Source organism: Orbicella franksi, chromosome 2 (assembly GCF_964199315.1).
Source record: "Orbicella franksi chromosome 2, jaOrbFran1.1, whole genome shotgun sequence".
Classification (NCBI taxonomy): domain Eukaryota; kingdom Metazoa; phylum Cnidaria; class Anthozoa; order Scleractinia; family Merulinidae; genus Orbicella; species Orbicella franksi.
In genome coordinates this window covers 16,269,512-16,296,014 of record NC_138146.1, presented here as the reverse complement: position 1 = coordinate 16,296,014, position 26,503 = coordinate 16,269,512, and the positions used below count along the sequence as shown (strand labels likewise).

Genomic DNA, 26,503 nt, shown 5'->3' with positions numbered 1-26,503 from the left:
AATGAAGTAAATCCTTTGACTGTTACATCGCCGCGAGTTCATAGATCGGAAGGAAAATTGAATATTTGCAAGCCAAGCAAAGAACGTGTCAGAACGTGCAAAGATTACGTCATTGATAGGGAAATAACCACCGTACTAAAAATAGCCGTAGATAACACAATTCTTGAATTATGTGACTCGTGTGACTTCTTTGCTAACCCTTAACTCAAGAGAAAAAAACAATTAAATTTAATCGTGACTTTAAAGAAAGAAAGCGGTTTGTAATAATGTTCGTATCTTCATGCCCATACATATCCCGAAGAAAGTTCCAGATTAAGACTATTACGTCATCGGAGATGTCACAACGGCTACGACTGATGGTGCGATAATAGAGTTTGTGTTGATCAAGTGCTGTGATGTCTACAGTAATCAATGAATCATCAAAGATTTCTTTGGAATATGCACTGCGTTGCGACTGTAGTACTAAGAAAACAGTTAAATTTTAAAAGCGCGGTTATAAGATCTAACAGATCTTCTTGTTAACTATTGACTGTAATACGACAAGAGATTCAATTTTATAAATATGTTTTAGTTCCAGTTTGAAGGTTTCGTTCAAGTAAATAACTTAAAACAAACTTTAAACAGACGCGTATTCACTGTGCACAGGTTCAGCATTATCTTAAAATTCCTGGGATCATGTTACGTCGACTCTCTACAAGCCGGACACCTCTCTGAGACGGACAGCTGAGGCCGGTCCCGATGGTGTCCGTCTTAGAGAGAGTTGACTGTATTGATATACAAATGGTTCGTGTTCAGACGCTCTGAATAGATTGAGCGCGTACAGCGAGAAAGCCCAGCGTCTAAGCCAGTTGGCCAAGCCGTTAGCCTGCATAGCAAGATGGAAATGGGCGACATCACGGAAAGCGAGGATCCAAAATCAACGGAAAAAAGTCGATTTGTTTGCGTAACTAATACCCAAAGATTCAAAAGAAAATATTTGCCCAAATTTCAGTTCCTTCATCACAACGTTTAGAAGAAAATTGTGTCCAAGAGATTACAATATTTAGCATGCATTTCCATGTTGGTAGAGGTGTGCGGCCTGCTTCCCAAAATCAACTGATGCCCTATTTATGACCAAAACGGCTGAAAAACCATACCTTTGGGGCCGCACATACCCCTTATAAGGGAGTACCTCCGGGCATCAAACTACGCGTACAAAATTTTTGGGACCGCTAAATAAATAGGAGTAATTACAATAGAAAACCCGGGACGATCAAAAAAAGGCCAAGCCCGTAGAAGAGAGGTCGCCGGTTAATAGGGTTTCTATTTACAGTATTTTACTGACAACAATTTCGGGACTTTGAGGGGTGGTCAATTAATAGAGGCTCGACCGTAAATCTAACTGGTCTAAAAAGATAACAATACAATTGACCCGCACTGTAAAGTAATCCACGCCAAGTGTATCGTACAAAAATAACTGAACACCTGTTGACAAGAAAAAGACCAAGAAAAAAAAAAAATAACAGAACAGAGTAGGACCGACCGACAAACCAACTTCTTTCAAGGCGAGTTATACAAGAAGTGTGAAAATCTCTCAAGAGAATTTAAATGTGATAATAGTAGTAAACTTCACTTGAGTGTCAATCGTTATCGTGTTTCTCACATTAATTGGTGGCACTAATTACTTTTACAACTATAAAATCTGAACTACAATTCTTGTTGATTTAAAAATGTTATGTATACAAATTACAAACTCAAAATTAGAGAAAAATTACACAGGGTTTCTAGTAGATAACAGCACGTCCTCAATACCTAAAACACACTCGATTTCCTGTTAGCTTGTGCACAAGTAACAATTCTTGCACCCAGCATCTTCAATCCACGTCATCAAGTCTCTTTGCCGAATGTTGACCTATTTATACCTTTCTGTTAAAATCTGGTATCTGGTCTACTGCACTATAAGGTTACACAAATACATTGAGAGAAATAACTATACACCTGAGAGAAAACGAGAAACAAAACCCAGGCCATATTAGAACAGACCAAACAACTTCTATAGGGCTAGTTATACAAGAAATGTGAAAAAACTTCGAAGAAAATTTATGTCTTGACCTCTTTATACGCTTCTGTTATAGTCTGGCACCACAACGTACTCATTTTGCACTTCGTACTTCGCTCGGAGAGAGTCGATCTCAGGTCGGCGACTCTTCGCGGTCAACAAAGACGCATTAGCCTTCTTGGCCTGCCAGTAACATAAACCGGCCACAATTAACACCAGAACAATCACGCCAGCCAACATTCCGATCAAGATATCAGGGTGCTGGATTTTACTGGCCCTAGCTGACTTCTTCCCAAGCTTCTCTTCTTTCTGAGCATTGACGGTCGGCATAACTGTTCAAAATAGTAAAATGTTCGGTTATCTTCGTTGTTTTCCGGACATTGATATCTTCGGAAAGTGGTCGGAAATCTTCGGAAAATCGTCAAAAACGCGTTATTAGTATGTTTAATATATAGAATCAGCTTAGCCTAAACGCGGAGCACCTGATTGCAATAATAACCATGAAGGGAAAAGAGGATTTGTTTTTTTGGATCAGAAACTCAAAAATTATCAACTGAGAGCATGTAATTGTTCAGCGTGTGGTTTAGCTATTTTTTCCAGTTAAAACTGAACAACCAATAGCCAATAAGCGTAGCCGAGATTGATATATTACGTACGCAATATATCAGGGACTTTCCAAGCGATGATTGTGCGAGAAACATGTGAGAAGAAAAGTAAACAACGCGCCAGGGGTTAATTTGCGCTGAAATTTTGCCTTTGCACGTACTCCCTCGTTCTCCCCCAGAGTAATAGCATGACTTGAGCCTGTGATTCAATCGAAAACCAGTACTTCAAACACGCGACCTTCATGAGCTCTGAGCCTGAGCCCGCTATATGGTCACGTGATACTTGTCAGCGGATACCTTGTTTTGACAGCTGTCAGTTAACGATGGATGCCTAGTATCAAAGATGTACCTATGGTAATGGTACTACTCTCTTATTTTTCAAGGTATTGGGCTTGGCGTATGGACGTAGGTGCGGACAGTCACGTGACAACCAGAATTTTTTAGATCGATGGGTTACCAAATTTTCTAAGGTATGGGGCTCCGCTATAAAATATACAAAATAACACGTGGTAGCTTGCAGATATGGAATTCTCTTCTTGTGATATCGAGCTGAACACTCGAAGAGAAATCCCAGATCTACGCGCGTCCATGTATTATTATTTTCTATCAACACTTCTGCTGTCAGTAGGAGTATCCAGCCGCGGGTAATGAGTTTTCAGCAGCAAAAGTTCAACTTGACTAATTGATGTTTGATTTTGTACTTACCATTTGTGGCATTTTCGTTCTTCTGCGGGACATTTTGTTCTTGTTTGCCTGTTTAACATGATAAAAAGTAAATCAAACTATATGGATTGTATTATCGCGGGTAAAATATTTAGCCAAGAAAAACCTGCATCAGATTCTCATATTCGCTCTTTGACTCAGGAAATTACATTAAAATGGAATAATCATTTCAGCTACGTAATGAACACCCAAACTTGGTTCTTTGCACATGCTTTCCGTAATCCTCTTTAATCTTGCCCAATTTTGGTCCGGGTAATGCGCTTGCGACTTCTTCACTGTTTCGTTTTTCTATTAATATTGCTTTACTCTTTGACCCATGCCTGGGATCTTCTCAGAAGGCAGAAAAAAGCCAAAAGAATTCCGAAAGTGAGAAAACTGTGCTACTCATTTAGAATTAGCAATGATTACTTACCGTTTTGTCCGTAAACAATGATGTAGGCCAGCTCCACGACGTAACCCATCGCATTTCCCACAATGCAAGTGTATTTTCCTTCGTCCTTCTTTGTTACATTAACCAAAGTCAGCTTCATTCCATGGAAATCAAACTTGTCGTTGGTTTGTGGCAAAACTAAATGTTGGTTTGAATCTTGTGCGTTCTGTTTGATAACTTCGTAGTGTGGATGTTCGATTGTACTGTTGGTCGTACCGTTTGAAGGAGATGAATACCATCGTAACCACTGGAAATGAGGCATCGAATCACTTAACGCTTTACACAATAAAGTGGCGTTTTCGCCCTCATAAACCGTCACGTTATCCATCGGCAGAACCACTGGCTCAGCTCTAGCTCGTTCTAAGAGAGTTAAAGAGGCTAACTTTAATATCACATACCTTTGAACTTGTAACTTAAAAGCGAAAATGAATTACTACACTCTTGGTGATCACTATCAGTAATATAGCGGGCACCACCCTTAAAAGCGGCAAAAGCAATAATTATAACACTTGTCAAACTAGAAACAAAAAAGTGGCCATGGGTAATGTAATAACCTGACTAGTAAAGTAATCATAACAGGAGAGGATGAAGGCTGAGAGAGCCAGTTAAGCTCGAGTCATTCCCAAGATAATCCCTTTCGAGTAATTTTTAGCCATGATACCCAGTTTTCCCGGGCTAATGTTATACACTGGACGTTGTTTGTTCATTTTTTTCAACTTCTACGAAATTTGGTAAGAAATAGTAGCTCAAAGACACACGGGAAAGAGAGCTAGGGGAAATGACAGACCACTTATAGTCTATCCAGAACGTAAATCTTACCATGAACATCCACAAAATAAGTATGGTTGATCCATCCATACGCGTTGCTCACATTACAGGTGTACTTCCCAGTGTCGGTCGGTACTAAGTCCTTCATGTTTAGCAAGAGTGTAAACCGACCCACGTAGATTCTGCTTCCACCTTTTCTCTGCAGAAACCGCGCCCCGTCTTTATACCATTTCACGGTAGGACGGGGATGTCCTTCGGCAGAACAGTCCAGCTGCACTGAGTTGCCGATTGGTAATGCGAATAGGCTACGCGATAGCTTATCCGGTGGTACTGTGAATTTCGGAGCAGCTGACGAGTAGTGAATAACCTCAATTAGTAGAATCCTACTAGTACACTTATGCAAATGCAGACATCTGATTGGCCGAGTTAGCGTACACTACCAGGCATTAGTGTGAGCGGTCTATTTCGAATTCGCGCATGACTGGTGCGTTGTATGCCTATTTAAAATGAACTTCCTGAAAATATGGTTAACGCTGCAAACATACAGACCTTCTGTCGCCGACCAAGAACCTTTTTATTCACATCACAATTTTTTAGAAGATTTAAATTGTAATTTTAAATTGTAATATTAGTTTTATAAATGTATTCTTAGATTCTTAGATTTCTAATGTATAATTTAATCAATGCTATAGATAGATTTTTAGTATATATTTAATTAATTTTATATTTACAGGGCCCCTATGGATACCAGCCGTCGAGTTGAATGGGCCACAATGACAATTATCTGAAAAAATTGCTATAATAAAATAATTCACTCAGAACTGAGAGAGAACATTAATCTTACCTGACGTTGAATTTCGATGTGTTTTCCGCGTTGAACCTTAAGAAAACCCGAATAAAATTAATTGAAAAGTGAATGGCGACATAACGGTTGCGTTTGGAACAAAAATACCTTTGCCTGCCGCCAAATCAAGCTTAAAAGAGATCACAACAATTTCATCTGATTCTATTACCAGTTACGTAGGGTATTTTTCTAGTTCTCCAATTAACAACTGTTGGCTGCCGGAAAACACTGCACCCTCCGGGAAAGAAATCCTTAGGAAAAGACTCCCATGTAAAAAGGACCGAGGGGGGGTGCTCGTCCTACCTTTCAGGGGTTAAAAAGGCGGTTTTGGTATCCCTTAGGGTGTTCAGCCTCAAAAACGTTCACCGCAGGAGCTTTCGAGGTATCTTAAAGGGTATTGAACAGAAAAAGATATGAGGGGAGCTAATTCCCTATTTTCCAATTACCCATAATTCACTCTGTTTGCCCCCCAAATTTTGCATAAACTATTGTTATGAAATGCTCTTGGGAATATGCAGACCTCCCAAGTGTATTTCACAACAATAGTTTATGCAAAATGAGGGGGCAAACAGAGTGAGTTATAGGGAATTGAAAAATAGAGAATGTACTGTTTTAGAATTGGTACCTCTTACTAAGGGATGAAAAATTATTTCAAGCCACGCCCACAAAACAGAATCTTGGTACCTCTTAGGGGTTCTTTTAAAAATTTCCGACGAGGACCCCCCGTCCTTTTTATATGGGAGTCCCCCTCCGGAAAAAAATCCCTTGCAAGGAAGCAATTAATACAATGTAGCGACGGTAGAGCAGGCGTTGGTCCCCAATACTGGTAAAGTCAAAACTTGTCATCATCGAACTTTGTCAGCTGAAAGCGCGTTCTACAGCTTATATTAGGTTTTTAAGCTGACGAATTTTTAAACCGTGTTTAAAGATTAAATGTAAAAATGAAATGTAAATGTAAATTATTGAAACTCAACCGCGGGATTCGTTTATGAATTCAACAACTCTAGTGTGGCGTTCACCCACCCAGTTATGCCCAAGTGAAAAAACAAAATGTTTAGATCATTCTGTTTGAATGTTTCGAAATGGTTAGTGACCTCTTGCGCATACAATCATGCTTAAGAAAATAACCGACTGAATGTGTATCTCAGACCAAAACTGAGAAAGTGGCCTTGATAACGAGGTGATCGTTTGAACGAGCTGCTAGTAAGGTCCAGGCCTACTTTAATATTATACTGTTAACTCACTTCCAACTAAAAGCTGCATACTGTAGAAGTTTCTTCCGCAGTCATTCTCAGCTACACACGTGTAAAATCCAACATCGTCTTTTTGAACCCTCTTTATCTTTAAATATTGGTTCGACTTGAGTCTCATCCTCGGATGGTCCGATGGACTAATTGTCTTGTTATTCTTTAGCCAAGACGTGATTACACCATTTTCTTTAACCCGGCAAGTAAGTCGAACATCCTTTCCCTCGATGACGTCAACAGTCTTAGGCACGTTTCCCGTCTTATCACGGATGTCAGGAACTGAAAGAAAAGAACACTGATAAGACATATATACATAGTAACTATTGTTTTAGAAGTCACAGGTTGAGGGTTCTTTAAATCTCGTCTGTGGAATAGGCAAACCGCCTTTCATTTTCACTCCTATGCTTCTTTATGTTGAGTAGGTTTGTCTTGGGAGTTGACAATTTTACTTGTAAACGCATTTAATTCCAGACATAAAATCCCACAAAACAGTCTGGTTTAGAAAATTGAGTCAACCAGGATCCCGCAAAATGCTTGCCGAATCAAAAACTGGAATACAGAAACTTGACTGAGTTCTTGAGCTCCTGTTCTTTCCTTCGTTCCTTCATTCCTTCCTTCCTACCACAGATGTCTGCCTACCGGTACTTGCTTTCTTGCTTACCTTCTTATCTTGGGGCCATGTCACCCGGCGCTTATTTGAGCCACTTGAGCTCTAAAACGACACTTATTTGAAGAGCCTTACACGCATCGATGCAGCAACCACCCGTAAAACGGTCGGCCCAGAAAACATGCCTTTGTAGAAGACTACGGCAGTGTTTTTCTTTTTGTGGCTACCTTAAACATTGAGGAAATGTCCGCCCGGGACAGTTTCGTCAGCGGGAGTCCAACTGTACTCGAGTTGGACACAGACTAGTACCCGGATGTCATATATTTGATGTTAGCGTGAGGGAGGGTTGAATGCGAGTGAGTGAAACAAGGCACAAGACAAATGTTATTGAATCTGGAAAGGGGATAATTCTTCAGTCGACCATTCCTGTAGCTTCTCTTGTACCACAACTCTCCCTTGGGTCCAATCTTTGGGTCTTAAGCTCGCCCCAACCCCCTAATCTCACCACCTATCGTGAAAAAAAAAAACACCACTTACACGCAAACACCGACTGGGTACGAGTCTGATTTCAGTCAGGAAACTGACAGTGAAATAGAAGAACAATGTAAGATCGGAAGTCACTGAATCATTTCTAGACTGACAGTAGTTTATTTCTTTTCCTTAGTTTTCCGGGAAAAAAAAGCAAAGCGTCGGAAAAATTAAGCTACAAGCGGTGAAGTGGCGTGTCTTCCCATCTCTCTTTCCCCTTCTATTTCCTCCCTGGTTTTCTCAGTCATCTATTAGATTTCCACTCGCGCGAAGTAATCGAGAAAGGTCAATGAGAGACGTCAAGCAGTTCTTTCCTCTGGAAAAATAAAAATAGCGAGAGCCAAAAACCTGTAGTTTAAGGATCATATTGTTTACTTAAACTTTCGATGTTTTAGACAAAGAATATATCAAAGCAACTGTTACAAACGGAAACGCAAACGGAAATGCGTGATGCTGAGCTCAGACGATAAAGTATCGCTATGGCATTTCCGCTGAAGAGAGAGTGGACAAGGAAATTTAAATATCACTGAGAATCTTCGGGTCGTCGCTTCCCGTATCTACCACCGTTTGGAGGGAAGAACAGCACAACATTCATCGGTTAATCTAGCTTACTCTACCTTGCCTGACATAATTTCTCTATAAACAGTAAATATACTACTCCATTCGCTATTGTGTCCACGCACGATACATTTAAATCAAAGTAGCAATTTTGACAAACCTTGTTGACTTCTCCCAAGGACTGATAAAAAATTATTGAAGATATTTGGTTTTCACATAGGTTAGATGTTGGAATATATTACGAAATAAACGGCTTTTCTAAAGTGTCTAAACAACTCGCTTTCATAAAAGCAATTGAGACCAAACGTTATCGCCATGGAAGCCACATGCGGTTCTCAACCGTAACTGCCTATTTTTTGGGGTTACCCATGGTACTTCAAACATGATAACATTTTCATTTTTTAAGGAGTAGAAAGGCGCAAACGCTTAGTTAGGCAAAATTGACACCAAGCAATTAAAAGAAATTGGTTTGAAATTTGACAGCGATCGCGTTTCAAGCGAACAAAGACAACAAGCGAATGAGTTGCATGGTCTCCTAATTGCGCTTTTATCGATTAGAGGTTACCAAAAATGCCGGTTATCACCCTGGGCCGGGGCTCGTACAACTTCACAAGGGGTTTTGACTGGGCTTATAAACGGGCAAGTTATATCCGAGAAGGGCGAGGGGCTTTTTTGAACTTCCAAGGGAAACGGGAATTGGTTTGAAAAATTTGGTAGTTCGAGAAATCAAAGACAAAATTACATTGCTCGACTGACGGGAGGAAAACGACTTTTCGTTCTAGTCATCACTGAGGAAGTTCAAAGTCTCGAGGAGTGGAGAAATCTGGATTCGAGAAGGGGCTATAAGTGGCGGCTTACATTTAATAGGCTCCTGGGGAGGCTTATAACACCGGAATTTTACGGTATATGCTTGGGAAATTGAGTAAATGTCCAGCAATCTGAGATTTTCAAAAGATTTTCTACGGAAAGGCTTTTAAAACCCCCCTGAGAGTATAGTCTATGATTGTTTGGAAATGCCAAGCGACTCCAAAAATTATTTTAGTATTTTCCGAGCTTTAGCCGCACACAATCAGCGGCTCCCCAGGCCCAACCGGTTTTCGTATCGAGTTCTAGCATGCTCATCAGCTCGGAAAATTTGTCAACAAGAAAATCAAAGGGAGTTTCGGAATCGCTTAGCATTTCCAAACCAACATAGATTTCTCTAAAAGGGTTGAATTGGACTTTTTGCTGAAAATCTGTTAAAATTTCGGACTGCCGGGCTTTAAGGTTCAACTGAGTTTCATAGTTTACAAACCTGAGCATGGCTGTGCTTCGTTTATTAGTACAAGAACCAGAACGGCCACCGACGACGCCATTGACAAGAAACGAAGAATCATCGCACCAGAATTGGACCTTGCATGAGCAGCTCAACTTCTTCCTGCTTGGAATGAAGAAAGCGAACATCGAGAGTCGGGCGGTCAAATTTGAGTTCTACGTAACGATTACAGACCACATCTGCTACATCTCTTTCTGATTTCAATCAAGTTCACAAAACGAAACAAGAACGCCACTATGTCACTGCTATGTTCTCCGGCTATACGTGAATCAATTAGAAAGAATTGAAGCTAGAAATCCAGATAAGCACTGTAGTTCACAGTGTACTCTTATTACAAAGTCTTCTAGCCTACCTGTTAAGTCTGTAATTTAGTGTCAACACAGAACATCAGCGCCTTGTACAGGTAGTTGGAAGTAACTGGACTGAGTGAGGGAAGCTGGCGGCTGACGTATGACTGACACTTCCGGCATATCTCTAACCCTTCGTGGTGTTCATGACCTTGTAAACAATATTTCGCCAAGTTGTATTACAGCAAAAAAATACCAAACGCAAACTCACGACATGAATTTGAATGACCTGAATTTACGTTCGCTTTCTTCATAAGCTTCACTGTGAGAGTACATCAACGTATTGAAATAGAAAGCCTCCTTCAAATCACGAACACTGAACATTCATACGTGAATCGATAAGAAACAAGCCGGAAGTCCAGACAGGGCACTGTCCAAAGATAGATTTATTAAGGTCATTAAGTGTACAGATGAAAAGCTTCTCGGCGGCCTCGGGTGATAAACCTCTGTGTTGACACTGGTAGGGAGGCCAAAAGCTGATGGGGGTATCTTTTCGGTTTTCGAATGCCAGAAGTTGTTGGCGACGTATAGAACTAAAACTGGCTTCCGTTCCATTCTCTGGAGGACGGAACTTGTACTGGCGTTCTAGATAAAGCACCCCAAGCAGTAACCTCCCACGCAAACGTTCTTAGGCTTGTCACGCGTTCCTCCGAACGAACGTTCGTGGGGAGGAACGCGTGACAAGCCTAACAACGTCTGCGCGGGAGGCTATCCAAGCATACTACAGTCAACTCTTTCTTAACGGACACCTCTATAAGACGGACACCTAATGCTGGTCCCGGCCGTTTCTCATGACCAAACCTCTATAAGACGGACACCTCCATAAGACGGACAACGGACAATTTGAAATCGTCAACGGACACTTGTGAAGTGCTGAATGTGACATCTTTTTAGACTGACTTGGTGCCACGAAAGACAGTCCTGAGTCATAACATGATTATGTTCCCGTTCGCAGAATGTACTGTTCAAAGTTTGGATTCTAGTTAACCCTTTTATTAAATCCATTTTGAAATCACTGGCTATCCTTGCAATCTGATTGGCTCTCAATGGTGCGATTTATTCACGAATCGCACTATTTTTTGCTCTAAATCGCATCTTTTTCTCAGCCATTGAGAATGGGACAGTAAAACAAAACAACAAATCAGATTTCAATATTAGTTTAAAGTAAACAATAAAATTTCAGGAAAATGAAAGGCAAAAAGCCATTGTGTGGATAATTTAGCAACTAGTATTCCCAAAACTCTGTTGTTATTGCGTGTTTTTTTCCAAAAAACTGGACGAATGTAATTAATTACAGTTTCTAAATGACGATTATCAGCTCCTTCAGGCTGAACACCAACTTTAATGGAAGTTTCCAACTTTCAGTGTCCATTTTGACGAATATTTTGGCGATTTTTCTTCAACATCTGCTCAAAATCCGTATGATACCGAGTCCAGTAAAACATAAACAAACGAAAACCACTCAACAACAAATTCAGGGCCTTTTCCGCCAGAAGCTGTTAAAACATAAATACACGGACAATTTTACGGATATTGTTTTCTTTTTGTGGGTAAAATATATTTTCTTTTCGTTTTATCAAAGCGTTGGATTTAAAGGGAATAATAAATACGCTGAAAAAAGGTATTACGTCAGCCATGGAATGCGCTGACGTTGCAGCTTTCACTTTTGCTACGTGACAAATAAGATCGTGTTTACTTTACAAGTTTATTTCGGCAGAAGCGACGGTCATTAATTTATTTGTAATTTTGCGAGTATTTCTTGTGGTTTTAGGCAAATGAAGTAAATCCTTTGACTGTTACATCGCCGCGAGTTCATAGATCGGAAGGAAAATTGAATATTTGCAAGCCAAGCAAAGAACGTGTCAGAACGTGCAAAGACTACGTCATTGATAGGGAAATAACCACCGTAGTAAAGATAGCCGTAGATAACGCAATTCTTGAATTATGTGACTCGTGTGACTTCTTTGCTAACCCTTAACTCAAGGGAAAAAAACAATTAAATTTAATCCTGACTTTAAAGAAAGAAAGCGGTTTGTAATAATGTTCGTATCTTCATGCCCATACATATCCCGAAGAAAGTTCCAGATTAAGACTATTACGTCATCGGAGATGTCACAACGGCTACGACTGATGGTGCGATAATAGAGTTTGTGTTGATTAAGTGCTGTGATGTCTACAGTAATCAATGAATCATCAAAGATTTCTTTGAAATATGCACTGCGTTGCGACTGTAGTACTAAGAAAACAGTTAAATTTTAAAAGCGCGGTTATAAGATCTAACAGATCTTCTTGTTTTTTTGTCGGTGACCAGACGCAGACCCCCGCTCGGCCAAACTTTGAGTCACGCAACGTGTGATGTTTTTCCGCCAGAAGCTGTTAAAACATAAATACACGGACAATTTTACGGATATTGTTTTCTTTTTTGTGGGTGAAATACATTTTCTTTTCGTTTTATCAAGGCGTTGGATTCAAAGGGAATAATAAATACGCTGAAAAAAGGTATTACGTCAGCCATGGAATGCGCTAACGTTGCAGCTTTCACTTTTGCTACGTGACAAATAAGATCGTGTTTACTTTACAAGTTTATTTCGGCAGAAGCGACGGTCATTAATTTATTTGTAATTTTGCGAGTATTTCTTGCGGTTTTAGGCAAATGAAGTAAATCCTTTGACTGTTACATCGCCGCGAGTTCATAGATCGGAAGGAAAATTGAATATTTGCAAGCCAAGCAAAGAACGTGTCAGAACGTGCAAAGACTACGTCATTGATAGGGAAATAACCACCGTAGTAAAGATAGCCGTAGATAACGCAATTCTTGAATTATGTGACTCGTGTGACTTCTTTGCTAACCCTTAACTCAAGGGAAAAAAACAATTAAATTTAATCGTGACTTTAAAGAAAGAAAGCGGTTTGTAATAATGTTCGTATCTTCATGCCCATACATATCCCGAAGAAAGTTCCAGATTAAGACTATTACGTCATCGGAGATGTCACAACGGCTACGACTGATGGTGCGATAATAGAGTTTGTGTTGATTAAGTGCTGTGATGTCTACAGTAATCAATGAATCATCAAAGATTTCTTTGAAATATGCACTGCGTTGCGACTGTAGTACTAAGAAAACAGTTAAATTTTAAAAGCGCGGCTATAAGATCTAACAGATCTTCTTGTTTTTTTGTCGGTGACCAGACGCAGACCCCCGCTCGGCCAAACTTTGAGTCACGCAACGTGTGATGTTTTTCCGCCAGAAGCTGTTAAAACATAAATACACGGACAATTTTACGGATATTGTTTTCTTTTTTGTGGGTGAAATACATTTTCTTTTCGTTTTATCAAGGCGTTGGATTCAAAGGGAATAATAAATACGCTGAAAAAAGGTATTACGTCAGCCATGGAATGCGCTAACGTTGCAGCTTTCACTTTTGCTACGTGACAAATAAGATCGTGTTTACTTTACAAGTTTATTTCGGCAGAAGCGACGGTCATTAATTTATTTGTAATTTTGCGAGTATTTCTTGCGGTTTTAGGCAAATGAAGTAAATCCTTTGACTGTTACATCGCCGCGAGTTCATAGATCGGAAGGAAAATTGAATATTTGCAAGCCAAGCAAAGAACGTGTCAGAACGTGCAAAGATTACGTCATTGATAGGGAAATAACCACCGTACTAAAAATAGCCGTAGATAACACAATTCTTGAATTATGTGACTCGTGTGACTTCTTTGCTAACCCTTAACTCAAGGGAAAAAAACAATTAAATTTAATCGTGACTTTAAAGAAAGAAAGCGGTTTGTAATAGTGTTCGTATCTTCATGCCCATACATATCCCGAAGAAAGTTCCAGATTAAGACTATTACGTCATCGGAGATGTCACAACGGCTACGACTGATGGTGCGATAATAGAGTTTGTGTTGATCAAGTGCTGTGATGTCTACAGTAATCAATGAATCATCAAAGATTGCTTTGGAATATGCACTGCGTTGCGACTGTAGTACTAAGAAAACAGTTAAATTTTAAAAGCGCGGTTATAAGATCTAACAGATCTTCTTGTTAACTATTGATTGTAATACGACAAGAGATTCAATTTTATAAATATGTTTTAGTTCCAGTTTGAAGGTTTCGTTCAAGTAAATAACTTAAAACAAACTTTAAACAGACGCGTATTCACTGTGCACAGGTTCAGCATTATCTTAAAATTCCTGGGATCATGTTACGTCGACTCTCTACAAGCCGGACACCTCTCTGAGACGGACAGCTGAGGCCGGTCCCGATGGTGTCCGTCTTAGAGAGAGTTGACTGTATTGATATACAAATGGTTCGTGTTCAGACGCTCTGAATAGATTGAGCGCGTACAGCGAGAAAGCCCAGCGTCTAAGCCAGTTGGCCAAGCCGTTAGCCTGCATAGCAAGATGGAAATGGGCGACATCACGGAAAGCGAGGATCCAAAATCAACGGAAAAAAGTCGATTTGTTTGCGTAACTAATACCCAAAGATTCAAAAGAAAATATTTGCCCAAATTTCAGTTCCTTCATCACAACGTTTAGAAGAAAATTGTGTCCAAGAGATTACAATATTTAGCATGCATTTCCATGTTGGTAGAGGTGTGCGGCCTGCTTCCCAAAATCAACTGATGCCCTATTTATGACCAAAACGGCTGAAAAACCATACCTTTGGGGCCGCACATACCCCTTATAAGGGAGTACCTCCGGGCATCAAACTACGCGTACAAAATTTTTGGGATCGCTTAATAAATAGGAGTAATTACAATAGAAAACCCGGGACGATCAAAAAAAGGCCAAGCCCGTAGAAGAGAGGTCGCCGGTTAATAGGGTTTCTATTTACAGTATTTTACTGACAACAATTTCGGGACTTTGAGGGGTGGTCAATTAATAGAGGCTCGACCGTAAATCTAACTGGTCTAAAAAGATAACAATACAATTGACCCGCACTGTAAAGTAATCCACGCCAAGTGTATCGTACAAAAATAACTGAACACCTGTTGACAAGAAAAAGACCAAGAAAAAAAAAAAAATAACAGAACAGAGTAGGACCGACCGACAAACCAACTTCTTTCAAGGCGAGTTATACAAGAAGTGTGAAATCTCTCAAGAGAATTTAAATGTGATAATAGTAGTAAACTTCACTTGAGTGTCAATCGTTATCGTGTTTCTCACATTAATTGGTGGCACTAATTACTTTTACAACTATAAAATCTGAACTACAATTCTTGTTGATTTAAAAATGTTATGTATACAAATTACAAACTCAAAATTAGAGAAAAATTACACAGGGTTTCTAGTAGATAACAGCACGTCCTCAATACCTAAAACACACTCGATTTCCTGTTAGCTTGCGCACAAGTAACAATTCTTGCACCCAGCATCTTCAATCCACGTCATCAAGTCTCTTTGCCGAATGTTGACCTATTTATACCTTTCTGTTAAAATCTGGTATCTGGTCTACTGCACTATAAGGTTACACAAATACATTGAGAGAAATAAATATACACCTGAGAGAAAACGAGAAACAAAACCTAAGCCATATTAGAACAGACCAAACAACTTCTATAGGGCTAGTTATACAAGAAATGTCAGAAAAACTTTGAAGAAAATTTATGTCTTGACCTCTTTATACGCTTCTGTTATAGTCTGGCACCACAACGTACTCATTTTGCACTTCGTACTTCGCTCGGAGAGAGTCGATCTCAGGTCGGCGACTATTCGCAGTCAACAAAGACGCACGAGCCTTCTTGACCTGCCAGTAACAAACACCTGCTGCAATTAACGCCAGAACAATCACGCCAGCCAACATTCCGATCAAGATATCAGGGTGCTGGATTTTACTGGCCCTAGCTGACTTCTTCCCAGGCTTCTCTTCTTTCTGAGCACTGACGGTCGGCATAACTGTTCAAAATAGTAAAATGTTCGGTTATCTTTGTTGTTTTCTGGACATTGATATCTTCGGAAAGTGGTCGGAAATCTTCGGAAAATCTTCGAAAACGGCGTTATTAGTATGTTTAATATATAGAATCAGCTTAGCCTAAACGCGGAGCTCCTGATTGCAATAATAACCATAAAGGAAAAAGAAGATTTGTTTTTCTTGGATCAGAAACTCAAAAATTATCAACTGAGAGCATGTAATTGTTCAGCGTGTGGTTTAGCTATTTTTTTCCAGTTAAAACTGCACAACCAGTACCCAATAAACGTAACTAAGATTGATATATTACGTACGTAATATATCAGGGACTTTCCAAGCGATGATTGTGCGAGAAACATGTGGGAAGAAAAGTAAACAACGCGCTAGGCGTTAATTTGCGCTGAAATTTTGCCTTTGCACGTACTCCCTCGTTCTCCCCCAGAGTAATAACATAACTAGAGCCTGCGATTCAATCGAAAACCAGTACTTAAAACACGCGACCTTCATGAGCTCTGAGCCTGAGCCCGCTATATGGTCACGTGATACTTGTCAGCGGATACCTTGTTTTGACAGCTGTCAGTTAACGATGGATGCCTAGTATCAAAGATGTACCTATGGTAATGGTACTACTCTCTTATTTTTCAAGGTATTGGGCTTGGCGTATGTACGTAGGTGCGGACAGTCACGTGACAACCAGAATTTTTTAGATCGATGGGTTACCAAATTTTCTAAGGTATGGGGCTCCGCTATAAAATATACAAAATAACACGTGCTTGCTTGCAGATATGGAATTCTCTTCTTGTGATATCGAGTTGAACACTCGAAGAGAAATCCCAGATCTACGCGCGTCCATGTATTATTATTCTCTATCTACACTTCTGCTCTCACTAAGAGTATCCAGCCGCGGGTAATGAGTTTTCAGCAGTAAAAGTTCAACTTGACTAATTGATGTTTAATTTTGTACGTACCATTCGTGGCATTTTCGTTCTTCTGCGGGACATTTTGTTCTTGTTCGTCTGTTTAACATGATAAAAAGTAAATCAAACTATATGGATTGTATTATCGTGGGTAAAATATTTAGCCAAGAAAAACCTGCATCAAATTCTCATATTCACTCTTTGACTCAGGAAATTACATTAAAATGGAATAATCATTTCAGCTACGTAATGAACACCCAAACTGGTTCTTTCCACATGTTTTCCGTAATCCTCTTTAATCTTGCCCAATTTTGGTCCGGGTAATGCGCTTGCGACTTCTTCACTGTTTCGTTTTTCTATTAATATTGCTTTACTCTTTGACCCATGCCTAGGATCTTCTCAGAAGGCAGAAAAAAGCCAAAAGAATTCCGAAAGTGAGAAAACTGTGCTACTCATTTAGAATTAGCAATGATTACTTACCGTTTTGTCGGTAAACAATGATGTAGGCCAGCTCCACGGCGTAACCCATCGCATTTCCCACAATGCAAGTGTATTTTCCTTCGTCCTTCTTTGTTACATTAACCAAAGTCAGCTTCATTCCATGGAAATCAAACTTGTTGTTGGTTTGTGGCAAAACTAAATGTTGGTTTGAATCTTGTGCGTTCTGTTTAATTACTTCGTAGTGTGGATGTTCGATTGTACTGTTGGTCGTACCGTTTGAAGGAGATGAATACCATCGCAGCCACTGGAAATGAGGCATCGAATCACTTAACGCTTTACACAATAAAGTGGCGTTTTCGCCCTCATAAACCGTCACGTTATCCATCGGCAGAACTACTGGCTCAGCTTTAGCTCGTTCTAAGAGAGTTAAAGAGGCTACCTTTAATATCACATACCTTTGAACTCTCAACTTAAAAGCGAAAATGAATTACTACACTCTTGGTGGTCACTATCAGTAATATAGCGGGCATCACCCTTAAAAGCGGCAAAAGCAATAACTATAAAGCTTGTAAAACTAGAAACAAAAAAGTGGCCATGAGTAATGTAATAAACTGACTAGCAAAGGACTCATAACAGGAGAGGATGAAAGCTAAGACAGCCAGTTAGCCTCATTCCCAAGATAACCCCTTTCGAGTAATTTTTAGCCATGATACCCAGTTTTCCCGGGGTAATGTTATACACTGGACTTGTTTTTTCATTTTTTCAACCTCCACGAAATTTGGTAAGAAATAGTAGCTCAAAGACACACGGGAAAGAGAGCTAAGGGAAATGACAGACCACTTATAGTCTATCCAGAACGTAAATCTTACCATGAACATCCACAAAATAAGTATGGTTGATCCATCCATACGCGTTGCTCACATTACAGGTATACTTCCCGGTGTCAGTCGGTACTAAGTCCTTCATATTTAGCAAGAATGCCCACCGACCCAAGTAGATTCTGCTTCCACCTTTTCTCTCCAGAAACCGCGTCCCGTCTTTATACCATGCCACGGTAGGACGGGGATGCCCTTCGGCAGAACAGTCCAGCTGCACTGAGTTGCCGATTGGTAATGCGAGTAGGCTGCGCGATAGCTTATCCGGTGGTACTGTGAATTTCGGAGCAGCTGACGAGTAGTGAATAACCTCGATTTGTAGAATCCTACTAGTACACTTATGCAAATGCAGACATCTGATTGGCCGAGTTAGCGTACACTACCAGGCATTAGTGTGAGCGGTCTATTTCGAATTCGTGCATGACTGGTGCGTTGTATGCCTATTTAAAATGAACTTCCTGAAAATATGGTTAACGCTGCAAACATACAGACCTTCTGCCGCCGACCAAGAACCTTTTTATTCACATCACAATTTTTTAGAAGATTTAAATTGTAATTTTAAATTGTAATATTAGTTTTATAAATGTATTCTTAGATTCTTATATTTCTAATGTATAATTTAATCAATGCTATAGATAGATTTTTAGTATATATTTAATTAATTTTATATTTACAGGGCCACTATGGATACCAGCCGTCGAGTTGAATGGGCCACAATGACAATTATCTGAAAAAATTGCTATAATAAAATAATTCACTCAGAACTGAGAGAGAACATTAATCTTACCTGACGTTGAATTTCGATGTGTTTTCCGCGTTGAACCTTAAGAAAACCCGAATAAAATTAATTGAAAAGTGAATGGCGACATAACGGTTGCGTTTGGAACAAAAATACTTTTGCCTGCCGCAAAATCAAGCTTAAAAGAGATCACAACAATTTCATCTGATTCTAGAGCCAGTTACGTAGGGTATTTTTCTAGTTCTCCAATTAACAACTGTTGGCTGCGGGAAACACGGCACCCTCCGGGAAAGAAATCCTTAGGAAAAGACTCCCACGTAAAAAGGACCGGGGGGTGCTCGTCCTACCTTTCAGGGGTTAAAAAGGCGGTCTTGGTATCCCTTAGGGTGTTCAGCCTCAAAAACGTTCACCGCAGGAGCTTTCGAGGTATCTTCAAGGGTATTGAACAGAAAAAAATATGGGGGGAGCTAATTCCCTATTTTCCAATTGCCCATAATTCACTCTGTTTGCCCCCCAAATTTTGCATAAGCTATTGTCATGAAATGTTCTTGGGAATATGCAGACTGCCCAAGTGTATTTCACAACAATAGTTTATGCAAAATGTGGGGGCAAACGGAGTGAGTTATAGGAAGTTGGAAAATAGAGAATGTACTGTTTTAGTATTGCATTGGTACCTCTTAAGGTTGAAAAATTATTTCAAGCCAGGCCCACAAAACAGAATCTTGGTACTTCTTAGGGTTCTTTTCAAAAATTTCCGACGAGGACCCCCCGTCCTTTTTATATGGGAGTCCCCCTCCGGAAAAAAATCCCTTGCAAGGAAGCAATTAATACAATGTAGCGACGGTAGAGCAGGCGTTGGTCCCCAATACTGGTAAAGTCAAAACTTGTCATCACCGAACTTTGTCAGCTGAAAGCGCGTTCTACAGCTTATATTAGGTTTTTAAGCTGACGAATTTTTAAACCGTGTTTAAAGATTAAATGTAAAAATGAAATGTAAATGTAAATTATTGAAACTCAACCGCGGGATTCGTTTATGAATTCAACAACTCTAGTGTGGCGTTCACCCACCCAGTTATGCCCAAGTGAAAAAACAAAATGTTTAGATCACTCTGTTTGAATGTTTCGAAATGGTTAGTGACCTCTTGCGCATACAATCGTGCTTAAGAAAATAACCGACTGAATGTGTATCTCAGACCAAAACTGAGAAAGTGGCCTTGATAACGAGGTGATCGTTTGAACGAGCTGCTAGTAAGGTCCAGGCCTACTTTAATATTATACTGTTAACTCACTTCCAACTAAAAGCTGCATACTGTAGAAGTTTCTTCCGCAGTCATTCTCAGCTACACACGTGTAAAATCCAACATCGTCTTTTTGAACCCTCTTTGTCTTTAAATATTGGTTCGACTTGAGTCTCATCCTCGGATGATCCGATGGACTAATTGTCTTGTTATTCTTTAGCCAAGACGTGATTACACCATTTTCTTTAACCTGGCAAGTAAGTCGAACATCCTTTCCCTCGATGACGTCAACAGTCTTAGGCACGTTTCTTCTCTTATTACGGATGTCAGGAACTGAAAGAAAAGAACACTGATAAGACATATATACATAGTAACTATTGTTTTAGAAGTCACAGGTTGAGGGTTCTTTAAATCTCGTCTGTGGAATAGGCAAACCGCCTTTCATTTTCACTCCTATGCTTCTTTATGTTGAGCAGGTTTGTCTTGGGAGTTGACAATTTTACTTCTAAACGCATTTAATTCCAGACATAAAATCCCACAAAACAGTCTGGTTTAGAAAATTGAGTCAACCAGGATCCCGCAAAATGCTTGCCGAATCAAAAACTGGAATACAGAAACTTGACTGAGCTCTTGAGCTCCTGTTCTTTCCTTCGTTCCTTCATTCCTTCCTTCCTACCGGTACCGGTACTTGCTTTCTTGCTTACCTTCTTATCTTGGGGACATGTCACCCGGCGCTTATTTGAGCCACTTGAGCTCTAAAACGACACTTATCTGAAGAGCCTTACACGCATCGATGCAGCAGCCACCCGTAAAACGGTCGGCCCAGAAAACATGCCTTTGTAGGGCAGTGTTTTTCTTTTTGTGGCTACCTTAAACATTGAGGAAATGTCCGCCCGGGACAGTTTCGTCAGCAGGAGTCCAACTGTACTCGAGTTGGACACAGACTAGTACCCGGATGTCATATATTTGATGTTAGCGTGAGGGAGGGTTGAATGCGAGTGAGTGAAACAAGGCACAAGACAAATGTTATTGAATCTGGAAAGGGGATAATTCTTCAGTCGACCATTCCTGTAACTTCTCTTGTACCACAACTCTCCCTTGGGTCCAATCTTTGGGTCTTAAGCTCGCCCCAACCCCCCAATTTCACCACCTATCGTGAAAAAAAAAACACCACTTACACGCAAACACCGACTGGGTATGAGTCTGATTTCAGTCAGGAAACTGACAGTGAAATAGAAGAACAATGTAAGATCGGAAGTCACTGAATCATTTCTAGACTGACAGTAGTTTATTTCTTTTCCTTAGTTTTCCAAAAAAAAAAAAAGCAAAGCGTCGGAAAAATTAAGCAACAAGCGGTGAAGTGGCGTGTCTTCCCATCTCTCTTTCCCCTTCTATTTCCTCCCTGGTTTTCTCAGTCATCTATTAGATTTCCACTCGCGCGAAGTAATCGAGAAAGGTCAATGAGAGACGTCAAGCAGTTCTTTCCTCTGGAAAAATAAAAATAGCGAGAGCCAAAAACCTGTAGTTTAAGGATCATATTGTTTACTTAAACTTTCGATGTTTCAGACAAAGAATATATTCAAAGCAACTGTTACAAACGCAAACGGAAACGGAAATGCGTGATGCTGAGCTCAGACGATAAAGTATCGCTATGGCATTTCCGCTGAAGAGAGAGTGGACAAGGAAATTTAAATATCACTGAGAATCTTCGGGTCGTCGCTTCCCGTATCTACCACCGTTTGGAGGGAAGAACAGCACAACATTCATCGGTTAATCTAGCTTACTCTACCTTGCCTGACATAATTTCTCTATAAACAGTAAATATACTACTCCATTCGCTATTGTGTCCACGCACGATACATTTAAATCAAAGTAGCAATTTTGACAAACCTTGTTGACTTCTCCCAAGGACTGATAAAAAATTATTGAAGATATTTGGTTTTCACATAGGTTAGATGTTGGAATATATTACGAAATAAACGGCTTTTCTAAAGTGTCTAAACAACTCGCTTTCATAAAAGCAATTGAGACCAAACGTTATCGCCATGGAAGCCACATGCGGTTCTCAACCGTAACTGCCTATTTTTTGGGGTTACCCATGGTACTTCAAACATGATAACATTTTCATTTTTTAAGGAGTAGAAAGGCGCAAACGCTTAGTTAGGCAAAATTGACACCAAGCAATTAAAAAAAATTGGTTTGAAATTTGACAGCGATCGCGTTTCAAGCGAACAAAGACAACAAGCGAATGAGTTGCATGGTCTCCTAATTGCGCTTTTATCGATTAGAGGTTACCAAAAATGCCGGTTATCACCCTGGACCGGGGCTCGTACAACTTCACAAGGGGTTTTGACTGGGCTTATAAACGGGCAAGTTATATCCGGGAAGGGCGAGGGGCTTTTTTGAACTTCCAAGGGAAACGGGAATTGGTTTGAAAAATTTGGTAGTTCGAGAAATCAGAGACAAAATTACATTGCTCGACTGACGGGAGGAAAACGACTTTTCGTTCTAGTCATCACTGAGGAAGTTCAAAGTCTCGAGGAGTCGAGAAATCTGGATTCCAGAAGGGGCTATAAGTAGCGGCTTACATTTAATAGGCTCCTGGGGAGGCTTGTAACACCGGAATTTTACGGTATATGCTTGGGAAATTGAGTAAATGTCCAGCAATCTGAGATTTTCAAAAGATTTTCTACGGAAAGTCTTTTAAAACCCCCTGAGAGTATAGTCTATGATTGTTTGGAAATGCCAAGCGACTCCAAAAATTATTTTAGTATTTTCCGAGCTTTAGCCGCACACAATCAGCGGCTCCCCAGGCCCAACCGGTTTTCGTATCGAGTTCTAGCATGCTCATCAGCTCGGAAAATTTGTCAACAAGAAAATCAAAGGGAGTTTCGGAATCGCTTAGCATTTCCAAACCAACATAGATTTCTCTAAAAGGGTTGAATTGGACTTTTTGCTGAAAATCTGTTAAAATTTCGGACTGCCGGGCTTTAAGGTTCAACTGAATATCATAGTTTACAAACCTGAGCATGGCTGTGCTTCGTTTATTAGTACAAGAACCAGAACGACCACCGACGACGCCATTGACAAGAAACGAAGAATCATCGCACCAGAATTGGACCTTGCATGAGCAGCTCAACTTCTTCCTGCTTGGAGTGAAGAAAGCGAACATCGAGAGTCGGGCGGTCAAATTTGAGTTCTACGTAACGATTACTGACTGCATCTGCCACATCTCTTTCTGATTTCAATCAGAGTTCACAAAACAAAACGAGAACGCCACTATGTCACTGCTATGTTCTCGGGCTATACGTGAATCAATTAGAAAGAATTGAAGCTAGAAATCCAGATAAGCACTGTAGTTCACAGTGTGCTCTTATTACAAAGTCTTCTAGCCTACCTGTTAAGTCTGTAATTTAGTGTCAACACAGAACATCAGCGCCTTGTACAGGTACTTCGAAGTAACTGGACTGAGTGAGGGAAGCTGGCGGCTGACGTATGACTGACACTTCCGGCATATCTCTAACCCTTCGTGGTGTTCATGACCTTGTAAACAATTTTTCGCCAAGTTGTATTACAGCAAAAAAATTACGTTCGCTTTCTTCATAAGCTTCACTGTGAGAGTACATCAACGTATTGAAATAGAAAGCCCCCTCTAAATCACGAACACTGAACATTCATACGTGAATCGATAAGAAACAAGCCGGAAGTCCAGACAGGGCACTGTCCAAAGATAGATTTATTAAGGTCATTAAGTGTACAGATGAAAAGCTTCTCGGCGGCCTCGGGTGATAAACCTCTGTCTTGACACTGGAAGGGAGGCCAAAAGCTGATGGGGGTATCTTTTCGGTTTTCGAATGCCGGAAGTTGTTGGAGACGTATAGAACTAAAACTGGCTTCCGTTCCATTCTCTGGAGGACGGAACTTGTACTGGCGTTCTAGATAAAGCACCCCAAGCAGTAACCTCCCACGCAGACGTTCTTAGGCTTGTCACGTGTTCCTCCGAACGAACGTTCGTGGGGAGGAACGCGTGACAAGCCTAAGAACGTCTGCGCGAGAGGCTGTCCAAGCATACTACAGTCGACTCTTTCTTAACGGACATCTCTATAAGACGGACACCTAATGCTGGTCCCGGCCGTTTCTCAGTCATTTTACTAAACTCTCTATAAGACGGACACCTCCATAAGACGGACAACGGACTATTTGAAATCGTCAACGGACACTTGTGAAGTGCTGAATGTGACATCTTTTTAGACTTGGTGCCACGAAAGACAGTCCTGAGTCATAACATGATTATGTTACCGTTTGCAGAATGTACTGTTCACAGTTTGGATTCTAGTTAAACCTTTAACTATTGATTGTAATACGACAAGAGATTCAATTTTATAAATATGTTTTAGTTCCAGTTTGCAGGTTTCGTTCAAGTAAATAACTTAAAACAAACTTTAAACAGACGCGTATTCACTGTGCACAGGTTATCTTAAAATTCCTGGGATCATGTTAAGTCGGCTCTCGACAAGTCGGACACCTCTCTGAGACGGATAGCTAAGGCCGGTTCCGATGGTGTCCGTCTTAGAGAGAGTTGACTGTATTGATATACAAATGGTTCGTGTTCGGACGCTATGAATAGATTGAGCGCGTACTGCGAGAGAGCCCAGCATCTAAGCCAGTTAGGCAAGCCGTTAGCCTGCATAGCAAGATGGAAATGGGCGACATCAGACAAAGCAAGGATCCAAAATCAACGGAAAAAAGTCGATTTGTTTGCATAACTAATATCCAAAGATTCAAAAGAAAATATTTGCCCAAATTTCAGTTCCTTCTTCATCACAACGTTTAGAAGAAAATTGTCTCCAAAAGATTACAATATTTAGCATGTATTTCCATGTTGGTGGGTGTGCGGCCCGCTTCCCAAAATTGACTGATGCCCTATTTATGACCAAAACGGCTAAAACACCATACCCTTTGGGGCCGCACATACCCCTTACGAGGGAGTACCCTCCGGGCATCAAACTACGCGTACAAAATTTTTGGGATCGCTTAATAAATAGGAGTAATTACAATAGAAAACCCGGAACGACCAAAAAATGGCCGAGCCCATACAAGAGAGGTCGCCGGTTAATAGGGTTTCTATTTACAGTATTTTACTGACAACAATTTCGGGACTTTGAGGGGTGGTCAATTAATAGAGGCTCGACCGTAAATCTAACTGGTCTAAAAAGATAATTGATCCGCATTGTAAGTAACCCACGCCAAGTGTATCGTGCAAAAATAACTGAACACCTGTTGACAAGAAAAAGACCAAGATAAAAAAAATAACAGAACAGATTAGGACCGATCGACAAACTAACTTCTTTCAAGGCGAGTTATACAAGAAGTGTGAAAATCTCTGAAGAGAATTTGAATGTAATAATAGTAGTAAACTTTATTTGAGTGTTAATCGTTATAGTGTTTCTCACATCAATTGGTGGCACTAACTACTTTTACAACTATAAAATTTTGAACTACAATTCTTGTTGATTTAAAAATGTTATGTATACAAATTACAAACTCAAAATTAGAGAAAAATTACACAGGGTTTCTAGTAGATAAAAGCCCGCTTCAATACCTAAAACACACTCGATTTCCTGTTAGCTTGCGCACAAGTAACAATTCTTGCACCCAGCATCTTCAATCCACGTCATCAAGTCTCTTTGCCGAATGTTGACCTATTTATACCTTTCTGTTAAAATCTGGTATCTGGTCTACTGCACTATAAGGTTACACAAATACATTGAGAGAAATAAATATACACCTGAGAGAAAACGAGAAACAAAACCCAAGCCATATTAGAACAGACCAAACAACTCCTATAGGGCTAGTTATACAAGAAATGTGAAAAAAACTTTGAAGAAAATTTATGTCTTGACCTCTTTATACGCTTCTGTTATAGTCTGGCACCACAACGTACTCATTTTGCACTTCGTACTTCGCTCGGAGAGAGTCGATCTCAGGTCGGCGACTATTCGCGGTCAACAAAGACGCACGAGCCTTCTTGGCCTGCCAGTAACATACACCGGCCACAATTAACGCCAGAACAATCACGCCAGCCAACATTCCGATCAAGATATCAGGGTGCTGGATTTTACTGGCCCTAGCTGACTTCTTCCCAGGCTTCTCTTCTTTCTGAGCATTGACACTCGGCATAACTGTTCAAAATAGTAAAATGTTCGGTTATCTTCGTTGTTTTCCGGACATTGATATCTTCGGAAAGTGGTCGGAAATCTTCGGAAAATCGTCAAAAACGCGTTATTAGTATGTTTAATATATATAATCAGCTTAGCCTAAACGCGGAGCACCTGATTGCAATAATAACCATAAAGGGAAAAGAGGATT

At 40.2% G+C, this 26,503-nt stretch overlaps 1 protein-coding gene across 7 annotated transcripts in view; it reads right to left on the bottom strand.

The window, feature by feature from the left end:
* Positions 1–548: 548 nt before the first annotated feature.
* The window catches only part of LOC145478251 (fibroblast growth factor receptor 1-A-like), a 36,482-nt gene continuing 10,527 nt past the window's right edge, over positions 549–26,503 (bottom strand). For 2 of the 7 annotated variants that reach the window (XM_081456200.1, XM_081456199.1), the window contains exons 6-9: positions 18,152–18,448; positions 17,322–17,699; positions 16,893–16,940; positions 15,159–15,911 (exon numbers count right to left, since the gene is read on the bottom strand). In XM_081456200.1, coding sequence (XP_081312326.1) covers positions 15,637–15,911; positions 16,893–16,940; positions 17,322–17,699; positions 18,152–18,448 — 998 coding nt within the window. In that variant the 3' untranslated portion in view covers positions 15,159–15,636. The other 5 variants (XM_081456203.1, XM_081456204.1, XM_081456206.1 and 2 more) reach the window with 5 other exon arrangements.